The sequence below is a fragment of the Struthio camelus genome, chromosome 35 (assembly GCF_040807025.1).
Source record: "Struthio camelus isolate bStrCam1 chromosome 35, bStrCam1.hap1, whole genome shotgun sequence".
In the NCBI taxonomy this organism is placed as follows: domain Eukaryota; kingdom Metazoa; phylum Chordata; class Aves; order Struthioniformes; family Struthionidae; genus Struthio; species Struthio camelus.
In genome coordinates this window covers 140,685-160,901 of record NC_090976.1, presented here as the reverse complement: position 1 = coordinate 160,901, position 20,217 = coordinate 140,685, and the positions used below count along the sequence as shown (strand labels likewise).

Below are 20,217 nucleotides of genomic sequence, written 5' to 3'. Positions count from 1 at the left end.
GCCGCGCGTCCCCGGTGGGCGCCGCCGGGCCGGAGCGGGACGGGGACGGGGACGGGGACGGGGACGCCGCCACCCCCCGGCAGCAGGTACCCGGGGGGGGTGGGAGTTGGGGGGCTGCAGGGATTGGGGGGGGCAGGGCTGGAGGATGCAGGATTTGGGGGGTGCAGGGCTGGGTACCGGGGATGGGGGGTGCAGGATTTGGGGTGCAGGGCCGGGGGGTGCAGGATTTGGGGGGTGCAGAGCTGGGGGGCACGGATGGAGGATGCAGGATTTGGGGGGTGCAGGGCTGGGTACCGGGGATGGGGGGTGCAGGGCTGGGGGGTGCAGAGCTGGGTGCTGGGGCCGGGGGGGTGCAGGATTTGGGGTGCAGGGCTGGGGGGTGCAGAGCTGGGTGCCAGGGCCGGGGGGGTGCAGGATTTGGGGTGCAGGGCTGGGGGGGTGCAGAGCTGGGTGCTGGGGCCGGGGGGGTGCAGGATTTGGGGTGCAGGGCTGGAGGATGCAGGATTTGGGGGGTGCAGAGCTGGGTACCGGGGATGGGGGGGTGCAGGGTTGGGGGGGTGCAAGGATGGAGGATGCAGGAGTTGGGGTGCAGGGATGGGGGGTGCAGGATTTGGGGGGTGCAGAGCTGGGTGCTGGGGCCGGGGGGGTGCAGGAGTTGGGGTGCAGGGCTGGGGGGTGCAGGATTTGGGGGGTGCAGAGCTGGGTACCGGGGCCGGGGGGGTGCAGGGTTGGGGGGGTGCAAGGATGGAGGATGCAGGAGTTGGGGGGCAGGGATGGGGGGTGCAGGATTTGGGGGGTGCAGAGCTGGGTACCGGGGATGGGGGGGTGCAGGGTTGGGGGGGTGCAAGGATGGAGGATGCAGGAGTTGGGGGGCAGGGCCGGGGGGGTGCAGGATTTGGGGGGTGCAGGGCTGGGTACCGGGGCCGGGGGGGTGCAGGGTTGGGGGGGTGCAAGGATGGAGGATGCAGGAGTTGGGGGGCAGGGATGGGGGGTGCAGGGTTTGGGGGGTGCAGAGCTGGGTACCGGGGATGGGGGGTGCAGGATTTGGGGGGTGCAAGGATGGAGGATGCAGGAGTTGGGGGGCAGGGCTGGGGGGTGCAGGATTTGGGGTGCAGAGCTGGGTGCTGGGGACAGGGGGGTGCAGGATTTGGGGTGCAGGGCCGGGGGGTGCGGAGGTGGGTGCTAGGGCCGGGGGGGTGCAGGATTTGGGGTGCAGGATTTGGGGTGCAAAGCTGGGTGCCAGGGCCGGGGGGTGCAGGATTTGGGGTGCAGGATTTGGGGTGCAGGATTTGGGGTGCAGGGCTGGGTGCCAGGGATGGGGGGGTGCAGGATTTGGGGTGCAGGGCTGGGGGGTGCAGGAGTTGGGGGGGCAGAGCTGGGTACCAGGATTTGGGGGGCTGCAGGGCTGGGGGGTGCAGGGTTTGGGGGGCAGGGCTGGGTACCGGGGATGGGGGGCAGGATTTGGGGTGCAGGGCTGGGTGCCAGGGCCGGGGGGGTGCAGGATTTGGGGGCAGGAATGGGGGGTGCAGGATTTGGGGTGCAGGATTTGGGGTGCAGGATTTGGGGGCAGAATGGGGGGGTGCAGGATTTGGGGTGCAGGATTTGGGGTGCAGGGCTGGGTACCGGGGTTGGGGGGGTGCAGGATTTGGGGGCAGGAATGGAGGATGCAGGAACTGGGGGGGCGGTGATGGAGAGGGCAGGATTTGGGGTGCAGGGCTCAGTACCAGGGCCGGGGGGTGCAGAGTTGGGGGGTGCAAGGATTTGGGGGGCAGCGCTGGGGTGAGGTGGGATTTGGGGGGCAGGATTTGGGGGGCAGCGCTGGGAACCGGGGGGGGTGCAAAGATAGAGGATGCTGGAGTTGGGGGGCAGGCTGGGGGGGTGCAGGAGTTGGGGGGCTGCAGGGCTGGGGGGATGTGGGATTTGGGGTGCAGGAATCGGGGGGTGCAGGATGGGGCTGGGGGCTGCAGGGGGGTGATGCGGGATGGGGGGCGGTGGGGGGTCGGGGGGGTGGTGAGGCAGCAGGGAGGGGGGACGTGGGGCTGGGGGCCGCATCCTGCCCCACTGCAAGGGCCGGGGGGGGACCCGTCCTGCCCCATTGCACAGGGCTGGGGGGCCGCATCCTGCCCCCCCCTTATTGCATGGGGCTGGGGGCTGCATCCTGCCCCATTGCACAGGGCCGGGGGCCGCATCCTGCCCCATTGCAAGGGTCCGGGGGGGCTGGGGACCCCCTGCACCGCTGGGGGGCCGGGGGCCGCATCCTGCCCCATTGCAAGGGTCCGGGGGGGCTGGGGACCCCCTGCACCGCTGGGGAGCTGGGGGCCGCATCCTGCCCCATTGCACAGGGCTGGGGGCTGCATCCTGCCCCATTGCAAGGGTCCGGGGGGGCTGGGGACCCCCTGCACCGCTGGGGGGGCTGGGGGCCGCATCCTGCCCCATTGCAAGGGTCCGGGGGGGCTGGGGACCCCCTGCACCGCTGGGGGGCGGGGGCCGCATCCTGCCCCATTGCACGGGGCCGGGGGCCGCGTGCCGCCGCGGTGCAGAGCGGTCGCGGCTGGGGGGGGGGGGCTCAGCCCCACCCCGGGGCTGGCGTGCGCCGCACGCGCGCGTGCACCCCCCCGGGGACGGGGCGGGGGGGGCCCACGGCCCCCACGTGTGTGCGCACGAGGGCGGGAGCCGGGGCAGGAGCGCGTGCGGGGCTGCGTGCGCACGCGTGTGCATGCGTGTGCAAGGGTGGCGCGGCCGGCGGGGGGGGTGTGGTTGCGGCACACGCGTGTGCGTGTAGTTGTTGGGGGGTGCGTGTGCATGGGCGTGCGCGGGGTGCGTGTGCATGGGCGGTTGTGCGTGCACGCGGGGCGCGTGCGGCGTTGCGTGTGTGCACGCGCGGGGCGGTGCGTGTGTGCGGGGTGCGTGCACACGTGTGTGCGCGGGGGCCGTGCCGGTCCGGGGTGCGCGTGCGTAAGCGGGTGCACGGCTGGGGGCGTGCGCACGTGCGTGCACGATTGTGCGTGGATGTGTGCGTGTGCACACGCGTGTGCAGGGCTGCGTGTGCAAGCGTGCGTGGGTGTGCACGGGGGAGCGCGCAGCACTCGGGCGCTTACACGGGTGCGGGGCTGCGTGCACCGTCGCACACGCGTGTGCGGGGCTGCGTGCACAGCTGCACACGTGTGTGCACGGTTGCATACGTGTGTGCCCACGTGCGGGGCTGTGTGTGTGTGCACGGTTGTGTGCACGCTCATGCGTGTGTGCGGGGCTGCGTGTGTGCACGCTCGCGTGTGTGTGCACGCTCACGCGTGTGCACACGTGTGCGGGGCGGCGCACTCGTGCGAGGCTGCGTGTGTGCGTCCCCACACGCGTGTGCCGGGCCCTGAGCACGCGGCGGGGGGGCCCCGGCAGGGGAAACCGAGGCACCGCAGCGGGCCGGGGCCCAGGAGTCCGGGCCCCCCCGCCCGCCCGGACGCCTGGGTCCTTCCCCCCCCCCCCCCCCCCCGCCTTCTCCTCCCGGTGACCTTCAAGCGCCCGGGGGAGATGGGAAGGGCCCAGGCGTCCGGGTGCCCCCGCTGTGTTCCCCCCCCCCCCAAAGCCCCCCGGGGGCCCCGGCGTCCGGGTGCCCCCAGGGGTGACAGCACCGGGGGGGGGGGGAAGGGGGGGCGAACCCGGACGCCGGGGTCCCTGGGGTGGCGCCCGGACGCCTGGGCCCCCTGGGAGCGTTGGGTGGGGGGCGCCCGGACGCCTGGGCCCCCCCGGCGTGGGGGAGGGGCAGGTCGGTGCCTCTCGGCCATGACGGCAGCTTTTATTAACAGCCGTCACCGGGGGCCCAGGCGTCCGGGGGCCCCGCGACACCTCCCACCCGGGGGGCCCAGGCGTCCGGGCACCCCTGCACCCCCTCCCCCATGCTTCCAGGGGGCCCAGGCGTCCGGGCACCCCCGCAGCCCCCCAACCCAGGGGCCCAGGCGTCCGGGCACACCCCCCACCCCCCCCCCCCGCACCCAGGCGGAAATCGATAGTTAATTAACTCTGGTCTGGGAAAAGATGGGGGGGCAGCGGGGGAAGGGCGCGCCGAGGACGCCTGGGCCCCTCCTGGTCGAGGGGGGTGGGGAAGAGGTCGGGGAGGTCGGGGACCCGGACGCCTGGGCCCCCAGGATGCTGGATCCCGCCTGGACGCCTGGGCCCCGGGGGTGGGGATGCTGGATCCCGCCCGGACGCCTGGGCCCCCAGGATGCTGGATCCCGCCCGGACGCCTGGGCCCCGGGGGTGGGGATGCTGGATCCCGCCCGGACGCCTGGGTCCCCGGTGGGGGGGTGCCAGAGTCCGCCCGGATGCCTGGGCCCCCGGGGTGCTGGATCCCGCCCGGACGCCTGGGCCCCGGGGGTGGGGATGCTGGATTCCGCCCGGACGCCTGGGCCCCCAGGATGCTGGATCCCACCCGGACGCCTGGGCCCCGGGGGTGGGGATGCTGGATCCCGCCCGGACGCCTGGGTCCCCGGTGGGGGGGTGCCAGAGTCCGCCCGGATGCCTGGGCCCCCGGGGTGCTGGATCCCGCCCGGACGCCTGGGCCCCCGGGGTGGGGATGCTGGATCCTGCCCGGACGCCTGGGTCCCTTGGGGGGGGGGGTCGGCGCTGTCAATCCCGCTCCCCCCTGCAGGTGCAGCAGTTACCGTGATTGGCTAATTATGCGGCGCATGTTAATGAGCCCCATTACCCAATGAGGGGTGCCGACGAGGCCGGGTTATAAATAACCCGGGGGCTCATTTGCATAATGCCATATCCCCGGTGCCCCGTTACCGCGGTGACCGGTACCCCCCCAATCATGGTTAATTAACTGAGACTGGTAATGAGGGGGGCCCCTCCCCCACCTTGGGGTTGAGGGGGGGGGGGACTTTGGGGCAAGGCCTGGACGCCTGGGCCCCCTGAGGGGTGGAGCAGGGCCCCCCCGGACGCCTGGGCCCCCCCCGGACGCCTGGGCCCCCTGTGGGGTGGAGCTGGGCCCCCCCCGGACGCCTCGGCCCCCCCGGACGCCTGGGCCCCCTGTGGAGTGGAGCAGGGCCCCCCCGGACGCCTGGGCCCCCTGAGGGGTGGAGCAGGGCCCCCCCGGACGCCTGGGCCCCCTGTGGGGTGGAGCAGGGCCCCCTCGGACGCCTGGGCCCCCCCGGACGCCTGGGCCCCCTGTGGGGTGGAGCAGGGCCCCCCCGGACGCCTGGGCCCCCCCGGACGCCTGGGCCCCCTGTGGGGTGGAGCAGGGCCCCCCCGGACGCCTGGGCCCCCCCGGACGCCTGGGCCCCCTGTGGGGTGGAGCAGGGCCCCCCCCGGACGCCTGGGCCCCCCGTGGGGTGGAGCAGGGCCCCCCCGGACGCCTGGGCCCCCCCGGACGCCTGGGCCCCCTGTGGGGTGGAGCAGGGCCCCTCCGGACGCCTGGGCCCCCCCGGACGCCTGGGCCCCCTGTGGGGTGGAGCAGGGCCCCCTCGGACGCCTGGGCCCCCCCGGACGCCTGGGCCCCCTGTGGGGTGGAGCAGGGCCCCCCGGATGTCTGGGCCCCCCCGGACACCTGGGCCCCCTGTGGGGTGGAGCAGGGCCCCCTCGGACGCCTGGGCCCCCCCGGACGCCTGGGCCCCCTGTGGGGTGGAGCAGGGCCGTCCTGGACGCCTGGGCCCCCCCGGACGCCTGGGCCCTTCCGGACTCCTGGGCCCCCTGTGGGGTGGCCCTATCCCCTCTGACGCTCTCTGTCCCCCCAGGTGCCGCCGCCCTCAGCCCCCCCCCGGCCATGCTGTAGCCCCCCGAGGTGGCCCGGGGCTGGCGGGGCCCCATGGACGCCGCGGCCCCCCGAGGCCCCACAGCTCGCCTGGACACCGAGGCCCACCAAGACTCTATGGTCCGTCTAGATGTTGAGGTCCTCCAGGACACCGAGGTCCCCCAGGACTCCGCGGCCAGCCGAAGCCCCACGTCCCACCCAGTCGCCGACGTCCCCCAGGACTCTGTGGCCAACGGAGCCTGCGCGGCCTGTCTAGACGCCAGGGTCCACCGAGACACCGAGGTCCACCAAGGCCCTGCGGCCGACCGAGCTGCTATGGCCTGTCTAGACGTTGAGGTCCACCAAGACGTTGAGGTCCCGTGGTGCTCCGTGGCCAGCCGAGGCCCCGTGGCCTGTTCAGACGTTGAGGGCCACCAAGGCACCGAGGTCCACCAGGACTCCACGGCCAACCAAACCTCTATGGCCTGTCGAGGCCCCAAGGTCCACCAGGACTTTATGGCCAAGCGAGCCTCTACGGCCCACCTGGACACTGAGGTCCACCAAGAAGCAAAGGTCCCCCAGTGCTTGCTAGCCAACCGAGCCTCCAAGGCTCACCAAGATGTGAAGGTCTACCAAAGCGCCATGGCCAACCGAGCCTCTGTAGCCTGTCTAGCTGCCAAGGTGCACCAAGGCTCCAAGGTGCACCACGACATGAAGGTCCACCATAGCCCCATGGCCAAGCGAGCCTCTGCAGACCATCTAGACGCAAAGGTGCACCAAGATATGGAGGTCCACCAAGGCTCTGTGGTCAACCGAACCTCTGTGGCCCATCTAGATACCAAGGTGTACCAAGATATGGAAGTCCACCAAGGCTGCATGGTCAACCGAGCCTATGCAGGCCATCTAGAGGCAAAGGTGCACCAAGATACGGAGGTCCACCAAAGTCTGCTGGCCAACCAAGCCTTCAAGGCACCCCGGAGCACCTCGATGCACCAAGATACGGAGGTCCACCAAGGTCTGCTGGCCAAGGGAGCCGCCAAGGTGCACCAGAGCACCTCGATGCACCAAGATACGGAGGTCCACCAAGGTCTGCTGGCCAAGCGAGCCCCCAAGGTGCACCCGAGCACCTCGATGCACCAAGATACGGAGGTCCACCAAGGTCTCTCATCCAACCGAGCCGCCAAGGTGCACCTGAGCACCTCGATGCACCAAGATACGGAGGTCCACCAAGGTCTGCTGGCCAAGCGAGCCCCCAAGGTGCACCCGAGCACCTCGATGCACCAAGATACGGAGGTCCACCAAGGTCTGCTGGCCAAGCGAGCCCCCCGGGGCGAGGCGGCCAAGCGGGACAGGCCGGCCCGCCGGCCCTCGGCCCCGGGGCTGAGCCTGGCCCTGCTGGCGCTGGGGGCTCTGCTGGGGCCGGCGAGGGCGGGGGGCGGCTCGGCGCTGGAGTTCGCCGGGGCGCCGGGCCAGTGGGCCCGTTACGGCCGGTGGGCGGCGGGGGCGAGCGGGCAGCTGAGCTTCAGCCTGAAGACCAACGCCAGCCGCTGCCTCCTGCTCTACCTGGACGACGGCGGCAACTGCGACTTCCTGGAGCTGCTGGTGGCCGAGGGGCGGCTGCGGCTGCGCTTCGCCATCGCCTGCGCCGAGCCGGCCACGGTGGAGGCGGCGGCGGCGGTGAGCGACGGGCGGTGGCACGCGGTGCGGGTGACGCGCGACGCCCGCCGCACCGCCCTGGCCGTGGACGGCGAGGGCCGGGCCGGCGCCGTGCGCTCCAAGCGGGCCGAGATGGCGGTGGCCAGCGACCTCTTCGTGGGCGGCATCCCGCCGGACGTGCGCCTCTCGGCCCTCACCCTCAGCACCGTCAAGTACGAGGCGCCCTTCCGCGGCTGGCTGGCCGACCTCAGGGTGGGCGACGCGCCCGCCGCCTTGCTGGCCGCCCGGGGCGTGCGGGGTGCCGCTTGCGCCCGGCGCCCGCCTTGCGCTCCGTGCCCCCCGGGCCGGGCCCGCTGCGAGTGCGCCGGCCGCCGCGGCACCTCCTGCGACGAAGGTGAGCGGCGGGCGCGGGGCGGGCGTGGGGCGGTGGCGGGCGTGCGCCGTGGGGCGGTGGGCGTGCGCCGTGGGGCGGTGGGCGTGCATCGGGCGGCAGCGTGCGTGCACCGTGGGGCGGTGGGCGTGCGCCGTGGGGCGGTGGGCGTGCACCGGGCAGCAGCATGCATGCACCGTGGGGCGGTGGGCGTGCATTGGGCAGCAGCGTGCGTGCACCGTGGGGCGGTGTGCGTGCATTGGGCAGCAGCGTGCGTGCACCGTGGGGCGGTGTGCGTGCACCGGGCGGCAGTGTGCATGCACCATGGGGCAGCGGGCGTGCACCGGGCGGTGGTGTGCGTGCATTGGGCAGCAGCGTGCGTGCACCGTGGGGCGGTGTGCGTGCACCGGGCGGCAGTGTGCATGCACCATGGGGCAGCGGGCGTGCACCGGGCGGTGGTGTGCGTGCACCGGGCGGTGGTGTGCGTGCACCGGGCAGTGGTGTGTGTGCACCGGGCAGCAGCGTGCGTGCACCATGGGGCGGCGGGCGTGCACCGGGCAGCGGTGTGCGTGCACCGGGCAGCAGCATGCATGCACCATGGGGCAGTGGGCGTGCGCCGTGGGGCGGTGTGTGTGCACTGGGCAGCAGCGTGCGTGCACCATGGGGCGGTGTGTGTGCACCGGGCGGCAGTGTGCGTGCACCATGGGGCGGTGGGCGTGCACCATGGGGCGGTGGGCGTGCATCGGGCGGCAGCATGCGTGCACCATGGGGCGGCGGGCGTGCACCAGGCGGCGGCATGCGTGCACCGGGCAGTGGTGTGCGTGCACCGGGCGGCGGTGGGCGTGCACCATGGGGTGGTGGGCGTGCACCATGGGGCGGTGTGCGTGCACCGGGCAGTGGTGTGTGTGCACCAGGAAGCAGCGTGCATGCACCATGGTGTGGTGTGCGTGCACCGGGCGGTGGTGTGTGTGCACCGGGCAGCAGCGTGCATGCACCATGGTGTGGTGTGCGTGCACCGGGCAGCAGCGTGCGTGCACCGGGCGGTGGTGTGTGTGCACCGGGCAGCAGTGTGCGTGCACCATGGGGCGGCGGGCGTGCGCCAGGCAGTGGTGTGCGTGCACCATGGGGCGGTGTGTGTGCACCGGGCAGCAGCGTGCATGCACCATGGGGCGGCGGGCGTGCGCCGGGCAGTGGTGTGCGTGCACCGGGCAGCGGCGTGCGTGCACCGGGCGGTGGTGTGTGTGCACCAGGCAGCAGTGTGCGTGCACCATGGGGCGGCGGGCGTGCACCGGGCAGCGGTGTGCGTGCACCGGGCAGCAGCATGCATGCGCCATGGGGCAGTGGGCGTGCGCCGTGGGGCGGTGTGCGTGCACCGGGCGGCGGTGTGCGTGCACCGGGCAGCAGCGTGCGTGCACCATGGGGCGGTGTGTGTGCATCGGGCAGCAGCGTGCGTGCACCGTGGGGCGGCGGGCGTGCGCCAGGCAGTGGTGTGCGTGCACCATGGGGCGGTGTGTGTGCATCGGGCAGCAGTGTGCGTGCACCATGGGGCGGCGGGCGTGCGCCAGGCAGTGGTGTGCGTGCACCATGGGGCGGTGTGTGCGCATCGGGCAGCAGCGTGCGTGCACCATGGGGTGGTGGGCGTGCACCATGGGGCGGCGTGCGTGCACCGGGCAGCGGCGTGCGTGCACCGGGCGGCGGCGTGCGTGCACCGGGCGGCGGTGTGCGTGCACCGGGCGGCGGCGTGCGTGCACCATGGGGCGGTGTGCGTGCACCGGGCAGCGGTGTGTGTGCACCATGGGGCGGTGTGTGTGCACCGGGCAGCGGTGTGTGTGCACCGGGCAGCGGTGTGTGTGCACCATGGTGCAGCGTGCGTGCACCGGGCGGCGGCGTGCGTGCACCGGGCGGCGGCGTGCGTGCACCGGGCGGCGGCGTGTGTGCACCATGGGGCAGTGTGTGTGCACCGGGCAGCGGTGTGTGTGCACCATGGGGCGGCGTGTGTGCACCGGGCAGCGGTGTGTGTGCACCAGGCAGCAGTGTGCGTGCACCATGGTGCAGCGTGCGTGCACCAGGCAGTGGGGGGCACTGAGCAGAGCGACGTGCACAGGGCGGCAGCGTGCACGCACCATGGGGCAGCGTGCATGCACTGGGCAGCGTGCACCGGGCAGCGCGTGCGCACCAGGCAACGCGTGCACAGGGCAGCAGTGTGCACGCGTGCACCGGGCAGCGGTGGTGTGCTTGCACCGGGCAGCAGCGTGCAGGCGTGCCCTGGGCGGGGGCGGTGTGCGCCGGGCTGCGGCGGCGGGTCCTTGCACGGCGCCGTGACTTTGCCCGTGGCCATGTCTGCGCGCCACCGCCGGTCCTTGCACGGTCGCAGGTCCTTGCACGTTGCGGTGTTTCGGGGCGCCCAGGCGCCCTTGCACGCCCGCGCGCCCTTGCACGCCGCCGCCGTGGTGGGTCCTTGTGCGCAGCGATGGCTCCGTGCTCCCGCGAGGCCTTGCACCGCCCGGTGCGGCGTCTCTGCACGGCCGCGTGTCCTTGCACGGCCGCGTGTCCTTGCACGGCCGCGTGTCCTGGTGCCTTTGGCCTGACCTAGCTCCCTGCACGTCCTGGTGCCTTTGCACACCCTCCTGCCTTTGCACGTCCTCGTGCGCTTGCACGTCCTCGCGCCCTTGCGTCCCCTTGCACACCTTCGTGCCGCCTTACGTCCTTGCGTGCCCTTGCGCGCGCCCGCCTCTTCGCACGTCCCCGGTGCCCTTGCACGTCCTCGTGCAGGACGGAGGAGGTGGGGGGGGGGGCCGCTGGGGAGAGACACGAGGATCCCCGCGGCCCGGCCCGAGGGGGCTGGCGTCCCTCCCGGACGCCTGGGTCCCTCCCGGACGCCTGGGTCCCTCCCGGCCTGCCGGCACGGGGCCGACACGCGTGTGCCCCGGCGCCCGCCCCCCGTGCGAGACCCCCCCCCCCCCGCCCAGGGGCTGCCGTGACAACCGGGCGGCGTTGCCGCGGCGGCAGCATCCTCGCGGGCCCGTTGCCGGGGCTGCAGTTGCCGTGGCGATGCCGGGGAAGGCTGACCCGTTGCCGGCGCGACGGCGGCGGCGCCCTGGCAACCGGGGCTGGTTGCCGTGGAGACGGCCGGTCCGCCTGTCTCCCTGGGAACGGTTGCCGGGGCGCGTCGCCACGGGGCTGTTTTCCTCCGCGCCGCGGCCGCCGCGTCCTTGAGGCCGCGGGGGGACGGGGACGATGCGGGGGGGGGGGAAGGAGGGCCCCGGGGGGGCGTGCAATGGGGCGTGCAAACCCTGGGGGGTGTGCAAACCCCGCCGGGATGTGCAACAGGGCGTGCAAACCCTGGGGGGCGTGCAAACCCCGCCGGGGCGTGCAACAGGGCGTGCAAACCCTGGAGGGGTGTGCAAACCCCGCCGGGACGTGCAACAGGGCGTGCAAACCCTGGAGGGGTGTGCAAACCCTGCCGGGGCATGCAACAGGGCGTGCAAACCCTGGAGGGGTGTGCAAACCCCGCCGGGACGTGCAACAGGGCGTGCAAACCCTGGAGGGGTGTGCAAACCCCGCCGGGACGTGCAACAGGGCGTGCAAACCCTGGAGGGGTGTGCAAACCCTGCCGGGGCATGCAACAGGGCGTGCAAACCCCGCCGGGATGTGCAATGGGGTGTGCAAGCCCTGGGGGGTGTGCAAACCCCGCCGGGATGTGCAACGGGGCGTGCAAACCCTGGGGGAGCGTGCAAACCCCGCCGGGACGTGCAACGGGGTGTGCAAGCCCTGGAGGGGTGTGCAAACCCCGCCGGGATGTGCAAACCCTGGAGGGGTGTGCAAACCCCGCCGGGACGTGCAACGGGGCGTGCAAGCCCTGGGGGGTGTGCAAACCCCGCCGGGACGTGCAACGGGGCGTGCAAGCCCTGGGGGGTGTGCAAACCCTGCCGGGGCATGCAACAGGGCGTGCAAACCCCGCCGGGACGTGCAACGGGGTGTGCAAGCCCTGGAGGGGTGTGCAAACCCCGCCGGGATGTGCAAACCCTGGAGGGGTGTGCAAACCCCGCCGGGACGTGCAACGGGGCGTGCAAGCCCTGGGGGGTGTGCAAACCCCGCCGGGACGTGCAACGGGGCGTGCAAGCCCTGGGGGGTGTGCAAACCCCGCCGGGACGTGCAACGGGGCGTGCAAGCCCTGGGGGGTGTGCAAACCCCGCCGGGATGTGCAAACCCTGGAGGGGTGTGCAAACCCCGCCGGGACGTGCAACGGGGCGTGCAAACCCTGGGGGGTGTGCAAACCCCATCGGGATGTGCAACGGGGCGTGCAAACCCTGAGGGGCGTGCAAACCCCGCCAGGACGTGCAACGGGGCGTGCAAACCCCGCTGGAACGTGCAACAGGGCGTGCGAGCCCTGGGGGAGTGTGCAAACTCTCTCTGGGACGTGCAACGGGGCGTGCAAACCCCTGGCGCCTGCTGCAGGCGCTGGGACCCGCCGCTGCCGCTGCCCCTCGTGCATGGGCTGTGCACGGCGGCGCGCGTGCACCTCGCACGTGGCCCCGGCTCTCCCAAGGGCGGCCCAAGGTTGCGGGGTGCCGCGGGGTCAGGCCTCGCACGGGGCCTCGCACGGCGGCTCACTAACGGCTCCCTCCCTCTCTCCCCGCTGCCCGTGGCCGTCCCGCAGAGGAGCTCCCCGTGGAAGGTGAGCCCGCGCCGGGGCGTGCGAGGGGCCGGGGCTTGCACGGGGCCCTGCGGGGGCTCGTGCGAAGCTCAGGGAGTTCGTGCGCGCTTCAAGGCACGTGCGAAGGTCAAGTTTGTGCACGTTGTTGGGGCTCGTGCAACACGGGGGCTCGTGCAACATGAGTCTCGTGCGCGTTGCGGGGTCCGTGCGCCGCTCGGGGGCTCGTGCGACACGGGGGGGCTCGTGCGCGTTGCGGGGTCCCTGCGCCGCTCGCTGTCGTGCGCGGAGCAGGCGCTCGTGCGAGGTCGGGGGCTTTGCACGGCTCAAGGCCCCGTCCGGCCTGTGGTGCACGTGGGCCCCCCCGCAGGGACCCAGGCGTCCGGGGGGGGGAGGACCCCCATGCGAGCCCCCATGTGAGCACACACTCGTGTGGCCGTGCTCCACAGCGTGTGCACGGGGCCAGTGGTGCTCGCACACGCGTGTGCGTGGGGGGGGGCGTGCAAGGCTTTGCACACAGGTGCGTGTTCCCTCGTGCGTGGCCGCCGGCCCCCCCCCCCCGTCACACGCGTGTGCGCTGGGGCGGTTTTGGTGTCCCAGGCGGTGCACACGCGTGTGCGAGCCGGGTCCGTGCACGAGGGCGTGCACGCGCCTGCGTGCTGCCTCCGCCCGAGGACACGCGTGTTCCCGCCTCACCCCCGCCCCGCCCCCTCGGGGTGACGTCATCCCGGGCCGCCCAATGAGGCGCGGCCATGCAAACGGGGCGGGGGGGGGGGCTGCGCAGCCAATGAGCTGGGGCGCTGCAGCGGGTGGGGGGTGGGTCCAGCAGGCAGGTGGGCGGAGCTATGCAAATGCAAGTGGCCGAGCAGCCAATGGGGTGGCAGAATGCTGTGATTGGCGGGCTGGGGGCAGGGCTCGGGCGAGGGGCGTGCGACGCACGAGGGTGCAAGGGGCCAGGCTCGTGCAAGGGACGTGTGACACCCCGGGGGGGGCCCGAGGGGGGGGGAGTTCGGCCTCGCACGGGGGCGTGCGGCGCACGAGGGGGTCGGGGAGGCCCTGTGTCCCCATGCGAGGCCGTGTCCTGGTGCAAGACCTCGTGCGAGGCCACATGCTGGTGCAAGGCCCCGTGCGAGGCCGTGTCCTGGTGCGAGGCCCTGTGTGAGGCCATGTCCTGGTGCAAGACCTTGTGCGAGGCCACGCCCTCGTGCAAGGCTGCCCAGCCCGTGCGAGGCCATGTGCAAGGCCACCAGGCCTATGCGAGGCCTCGTGCAAGGCCCCGTGCAAGGCCGTGTCCTGATGCGAGGCCCCGGGCACGGCCGCCATGTCCTGGTGCGAAGCCTGGTGTGAGGCCGTGTCCTCGTGCGAGGCCCCGTGTGAGGCCATGTCCTGGTGCAAGACCTTGTGCGAGGCCATGTCCTGGTGCGAGGCCCCGTGCGAGGCCGCGTCCTTGTGCGAGGCCGCCCATCCCATGCGGGGCCCCGTGCGAGGCCACCCTGCCCACGCAAGGCCTCGTGCAAGGCCCCGTGTGAGGCCGTGTCCCGGTGCGAGGCCCCGGGCACGGCCGCCATGCCCTGGTGCGAAGCCCGGTGCGAGGCTGTGCCCTGGTGCAAGACCTTGTGCGAGGCCGCATCCTGCTGCGAGGCCCCGTGCGAGGCCGTGTCCCCGTGCGAGGCTGCCCAGCCCGTGCGAGGCCCCGTGCGAGGCCGTGTCCCGGTGCGAGGCCTCATGCAAGGCCCCGTGCGAGGCCGTGTCCCCGTGCGAGGCCCCGAGCACGGCCGCCATGCCCTGGTGCCAGGCCCCGTGCGAGGCCGTGTCCTGGTGCGAGGCCCTGTGTGAGGCCATGTCCTGGTGCAAGACCTTGTGCGAGGCCATGTCCTGGTGCGAGGCCCCGTGCGAGGCCGCGTCCTTGTGCGAGGCCGCCCATCCCATGCGGGGCCCCGTGCGAGGCCACCCTGCCCACGCAAGGCCTCGTGCAAGGCCCCGTGTGAGGCCGTGTCCCGGTGCGAGGCCCCGAACATGGCCGCCATGCCCTGGTGCGAAGCCCGGTGCGAGGCTGTGCCCTGGTGCAAGACCTTGTGCGAGGCCGCATCCTGGTGCGAGGCCCCGTGCGAGGCCGTGTCCCCGTGCGAGGCCTCGTGCAAGGCCCCGTGCGAGGCCGTGTCCCCGTGCGAGGCCCCGAGCACGGCCGCCATGCCCTGGTGCCAGGCCCCGTGCGAGGCCGTGTCCTCGTGCGAGGCCGCCCAGCCCGTGCGAGGCCCCGTGCGCTGCCGCCGCTTGCTCCGTGCCCCCCCCCGCCCCCGTTTGCCCCGTGCTGGTCCCCGTCCCCCCCCGGCGGCGGGGGGGGCGCCCGGCGCGGCCCCGGCATCGGCCCGCGATGTCTGTCACAAGTTAAAAGCGGTTTTAAGTTGTGGCTGGGGGGCTCGGCCCCCCCTGACTCGACTCTTCTCTCCCCCCCCCCCGTTTCTTGGCTTTTCCCCCCCGTTTCCGGCTCCCCCCCCCCGCTCCCCCCCCCCAAGGTCCTGCTCACCTGACGTTAAGCAGCCAAGGTATGATGCCCCCCCCGTCCCCCCCCTCGTGCGACCCTCGTGCGACCCTCGTGCGACCCTCGTGCCCCCTCGTACAACCCTCGTGCCGCCTTGTACAACCCTCCTGCGAGCCTTGTGCGAGCCTCGTGCCCCCTCACGCCACCCTCGTGCGAGCCTCGTGCAACCCTCAGGCGGCCCTCGTGCGACCCCCGTGCATGTCCCGCGCCCCCTCGTGCGACCCCCGTGCATGTCCCGCGCCCCCTCGTGCGACCCCCGTGCATGTCCCGCGCCCCCTCGTGCGACCCCCGTGCAAGCCTCGTGCCCCCTCGTGCCACCTTTGTGCATGCCTTGTGTGACCCCCGTGCAAGCTTCATGCCACCCCCGTGCAAGCCTCGTGCATGCCTTGTGCGACCCTCGTGCAAGCCTCATGCCACCCTCATCCCCCCTCGTGCCCCCCTCGTGCAAGCCTTGTGCGTCGGGTCTCCCTCCTTCCCTCCCCCCCCGCCGGGCCCTTCCCTCTGCTCCCCCCCCCCGCAGTGTGTGGTCGTGCGGCACGCCGGGGGCACGGCGCCCCTCGCACGAGGACGCGTCCCGATCCCCCCCCACCCAGGGTGCGTCACCTTGCACGGAGACCCGGGGGTGCCCTTGCACGGGGTGGTGGTGGTGGGGGGGGTCTCGGGGAACGGGTGCGAGTGCGGCGCCTTGCACGGAAGAGCCAGGGTGCCCTTGCACGGGGACGGAAGCGAGCGTGCGAGCGCATCGCCTCGCACGGAGACCGGCAGGGCCCTCGTGCAGGAGCTCCAGCGTCTCCTTGCACGGGGACCCGAAGGAGCGTGCAAGCACGTTTCCTTGCACGGGGACCCGAGGGAGAACTGGGGGTGTGTCCCCTTGCACGGGGACCCGAGCGAGCGTGCAAGCCGGTTTCCCTTGCACGGCCACGAGCCGGGGCCTGCCCGGCCCTGCTGGCGGTGCCCCCCCCCCCCCCGGACGCCTGGGCCCCCCGGACGCCTGGGCCCGGCCGCCCTCACCCGTCTCCTCCCGCCCAGGGCCCGCCGAGGTCGCCGAGGGGGGGCCCGGCCCCGGCGCCGCCGAGAGCCCGCAGGCGGCGAAAGGTCAGTGCCCCGGACGCCTGGGCCCCCGGACGCCTGGGCCCCCGGGGTCCGGGTGCTGCAGCCGCCTCCCCGGGGGCAGGCGCGCGTGCACACGCGTGTGCGAGGCGTGTTCCTGCAGGGCCCGCGCTCGGGCACACGCGTGCAGCTCGTGCGAGCGAGCCGGCTGTGCACACGCGTGTGCGTGCGCGCGGGTGCACATCCGCCTCTCCGCGCTCCCGTCACGCCCCCACACGTGCCTTGCACACGCGTGTGCATGCACACGGGTGCGCCTCCCCCCACCTCTCTGCGTGCTCTCATCACTCCCGCAGCACGCACATGCGTGTGCATGCACACGGGTGCGCATCCACCCGCCCCATGCCTCTGCGCGTGCTCCCATCAGCCCCACAGCGTGCACACGTGCCCTGCACACGCGTGTGCCCGCACACAGGTGCCGCTCCGCCCATGCAGCCCTGCACGCCTCTCCGCATGCTCTTGGCGCTCCCGAGGCATGCCGGCGGGCCGTGCACACGCGTGTGTGTGCACGCAGGTGCACGTCTGCCCATGCACGCCAGGGCGCACCAGGCGGTCGTGCATCGGCGCCACGCGTGTCGGGGCCGTGCACGCAGGTGTGTGTCCACCCGTGCACGCCCCGCACCCCCTCCGTGTGCTCCCGGTGCACCTTCAGCCTGCGCGCCTGCCATGCACACGCGTGTGCGTGCACGCAGGTGCGTATCCACCCCACACCCGCCCTCTCCATGCTCCTGCACACCTTGCACACGCGTGTGCGTGCACGCAGCTGCGTATCCCCTGCACACATCCCTCTCCAACGCCCTGCACAGCGTGCACATGCACACAGGTGTGTACTCATCTCATGCACGCGTGTGTGCATGCACGCCGCTGTGTACCCACCCCGCACACACACACGTGTGCATGCACGCAGCTCCACGTCCACCCGGCGCACACCGTGCACCCGCACGTGCATGCACGCAGCCCCATATCCATCCGGCGCACACGCACGTGCACGCACGCAGCTCTGCATCCACCCCGCACACACGCGTGTGCATGCACGCAGCTCCGTATCCACCTGGCGTGCACCATGCACACGTGTGTGCATGCATGCAGCTCCGTATCCACCCGGCGTGCACACGCGTGCATGCACACAGCTCCATATCCGGCCGGTGCGCACCACGCACCCGCACGTGCATGCACGCAGCTCCGCACCCACCCCGCGCACCCGCGTGTGCATGCATGCAGGTCCGCCTCCACCCCACGCACCCGCACGTGCATGCACGCAGCTCCGTATCCACCCGGCGTGCACACGCGTGCATGCACGCAGCTCTGCACCCACCCGGCATGCACACGCGTGCATGCACGCAGCTCCGCACCCACCCCACGCACGCACACGTGCATGCACGCAGCTCCGCACCCACCCGGCGTGCACACACGTGCATGCACGCAGCTCCGCACCCACCCGGCGTGCACACGCGTGCATGCACGCAGCTCCGCACCCACCCCGCGCACCCGCGTGTGCATGCATGCAGGTCCGCCTCCACCCCGCGCACCCGCACGTGCATGCACGCAGCTCCGCACCCACCCCACGCACGCACACGTGCATGCATGCAGCTCCGCACCCACCCGGCATGCACACGCGTGCATGCACGCAGCTCTGCACCCACCCGGCATGCACACGCGTGCATGCACGCAGCTCCGCACCCACCCCGCGCATGCACACGTGCATGCACGCAGCTCCGCACCCACCCGGCATGCACACGCGTGCATGCATGCAGCTCCGCACCCACCCCGCGCACCCGCGTGTGCATGCATGCAGGTCCGCCTCCACCCCGCGCACCCGCACGTGCATGCACGCAGCTCCGCACCCACCCGCGCGCGCACACACGCACACGCGTGTGCGGGCACTGACGGCCCGGCGCCCCGCAGGCAAGGAGGAGTACGTGGCCACCTTCAAGGGCAACGAGTTCTTCTGCTACGACCTGTCGCACAACCCCATCCAGAGCAGCGCGGACGAGCTGACGCTGTCGTTCCGCACGCTGCAGCGCAACGGGCTGCTGCTGCACACGGGCAAGTCGGCCGACTACGTGAACCTGTCGCTCAAGAGCGGCGCCGTCTGGCTCGTCATCAACCTGGGCTCGGGCGCCTTCGAGGCCCTCGTGGAGCCCGTCAACGGCAAGTTCAACGACAACGACTGGCACGACATCCGCGTCACCCGCAACCTGCGCCAGGTAGGGCCCCCCCCCCCGCCCCGCCGCCCCGCCGCCGTGGGCCCAGGCGTCCGGGCGGCTCGCCCCCCCCCACCCCACCCCTTGCTGCCCTTCCTCCTCTTCTCGGCCCCGGCGCCCGCCCGGCCAAAGCGGGTGCGCGGGGAGGGAGGCGCCCGGTGCGCTGCCCGGACGCCTGGGCCCCTTCTCTGGGTTGGGGTCCCGGACGCCTGGGCCCCTTCTCTGGGTTGGGGTCCTGGATGCCTGGGTCCTTTCCCTGGGTGGCAGCCCGGATGCCTGGGCCCCTTCTCTGGGTTGGGGTCCTGGACGCCTGGGCCCCTTCTCCGGGTTGGGGTCCTGGATGCCTGGGCCCTTTCCCTGGGTGGCAGCCCGGACGCCTGGGCCCCTTCTCTGGGTTGGGGTCCCGGACGCCTGGGCCCCTTCTCTGGGTTGGGGTCCTGGATGCCTGGGTCCTTTCCCTGGGTGGCATCCTGGATGCCTGGGCCCCTTCTCTGGGTTGTGGTCCCGGACGCCTGGGCCCCTTCTCTGGGTGGCATCCTGGATGCCTGGGCCCCTTCTCTGGGTTGCGGTCCCGGACGCCTGGGCCCCTTCTCTGGGTGGCATCCCGGATGCCTGGGCCCCTTCTCTGGGTTGTGGTCCCGGACGCCTGGGCCCCTTCTCTGGGTTGCAGTCCCGGACGCCTGGGCCCCTTCTCTGGGTGGCATCCCGGATGCCTGGGCCCCTTCTCTGGGTTGTGGTCCCGGACGCCTGGGCCCCTTCTCTGGGTGGCATCCTGGACGCCTGGGCCCCTTTTCTGGGTTGCAGTCCCGGACGCCTGGGCCCTTTCCCTGGGTGGCAGCCTGGACGCCTGGGCCCCTTCTCTGGGTTGCAGTCCCGGACGCCTGGGCCCTTTCCCTGGGTTGTGGTCCCGGACGCCTGGGCCCTTTCCCTGGGTGGCAGCCCGGACACCTGGGCCCCTTCTCTGGGTGGCATCCTGGACGCCTGGGCCCCTTCTCCGGGTTGGGGTCCCGGACGCCTGGGCCCCTTCTCCAGGTTGGGGTCCCGGATGCCTGGGCCCCTTGCCCAGTGCTCTGTGGGGCAGACTGGGCTGGGAGCCCCGAACGCCTGGGTCCCTTCCCCAAGTGGGGGTCCTGGACACCTGGGCCCCTTTGCTGGGTGGGGGTGGGGGGGCCCGGACACCTGGGTCCTTTCCCCGTGCTTTGTGGGGCAGACAAGGCTTTGAGCCCCGGACACCTGGGCCCCCTTCCTGGTTCCCCATAGGGTGGGATAGGTGGGGGCCCCCGGACGCCTGGGCCCCTTCCCCGATCCCCCCATAGAGCGGGTGTCCCCGGACGCCTGGGCCCCTTCCCCGATCCCCCCGTAGAGCGGGTGTCCCCGGACGCCTGGGCCCCCTCCCCGATCCCCCCGTAGAGCGGGTGTCCCCGGACGCCTGGGCCCCCTCCCCGATCCCCCCGTAGAGCGGGTGTCCCCGGACGCCTGGGCCCCCTCCCCGATCCCCCCGTAGAGCGGGTGTCCCCGGACGCCTGGGCCCCTTCCCCGATCCCCCCGTAGAGTGGGTGTCCCCGGACGCCTGGGCCCCCTCCCTGATCCCCCCGTAGAGCGGGTGTCCCCGGACGCCTGGGCCCCCTCCCCAGTGGGCAGCAGCAGGGCCGGTGGGGGGGGGGTCCGATCGGGCTCGCACGAGGGTGGAAGTGGGGGGGGGGGATTGGGGACACCGCTGGGGGGGGGGGGACACGATTCGGTGGTGACAACGGCGGCGGGGGGGGGGGAAGCCGCCCCCCTCCCCTCTCTAACCAGGTTTCTCCTTCTCCCCCCCCCGCCCCCGTTTCCTCGTGCGACGGCCGCCCTCGTGCGACGGCCCCCAACCCCCCCCATGTGTGTGTGTGCGTGCACGCGCGCGTGCGACTAACACGCTTAGCCCCCCCCCACCACTAACCGCCCCCCCCCCCGTCCCCGAAC

At 73.0% G+C, this 20,217-nt stretch overlaps 1 protein-coding gene across 9 annotated transcripts in view; it reads left to right on the top strand.

Moving 5' to 3' along the window:
- LOC138063707 (neurexin-1-like) overlaps positions 1–20,217 on the top strand; it is a 78,896-nt gene continuing 58,679 nt past the window's right edge. For 8 of the 9 annotated variants that reach the window (XR_011137141.1, XR_011137142.1, XM_068923588.1 and 5 more), the window contains exons 1-6: positions 1–86; positions 5,730–7,775; positions 12,412–12,429; positions 14,922–14,951; positions 15,977–16,042; positions 17,960–18,261. Coding sequence is in view for 7 of the 9 variants with exons in the window: in XM_068923588.1 (XP_068779689.1) it covers positions 5,801–7,775; positions 12,412–12,429; positions 14,922–14,951; positions 15,977–16,042; positions 17,960–18,261 (2,391 nt within the window). In the remaining 2 variants the exon portion in view is untranslated. The remainder of the gene's footprint in view (positions 87–5,729; positions 7,776–12,411; positions 12,430–14,921; positions 14,952–15,976; positions 16,043–17,959; positions 18,262–20,217) is intronic. The other variant, XM_068923586.1, reaches the window with a different exon arrangement.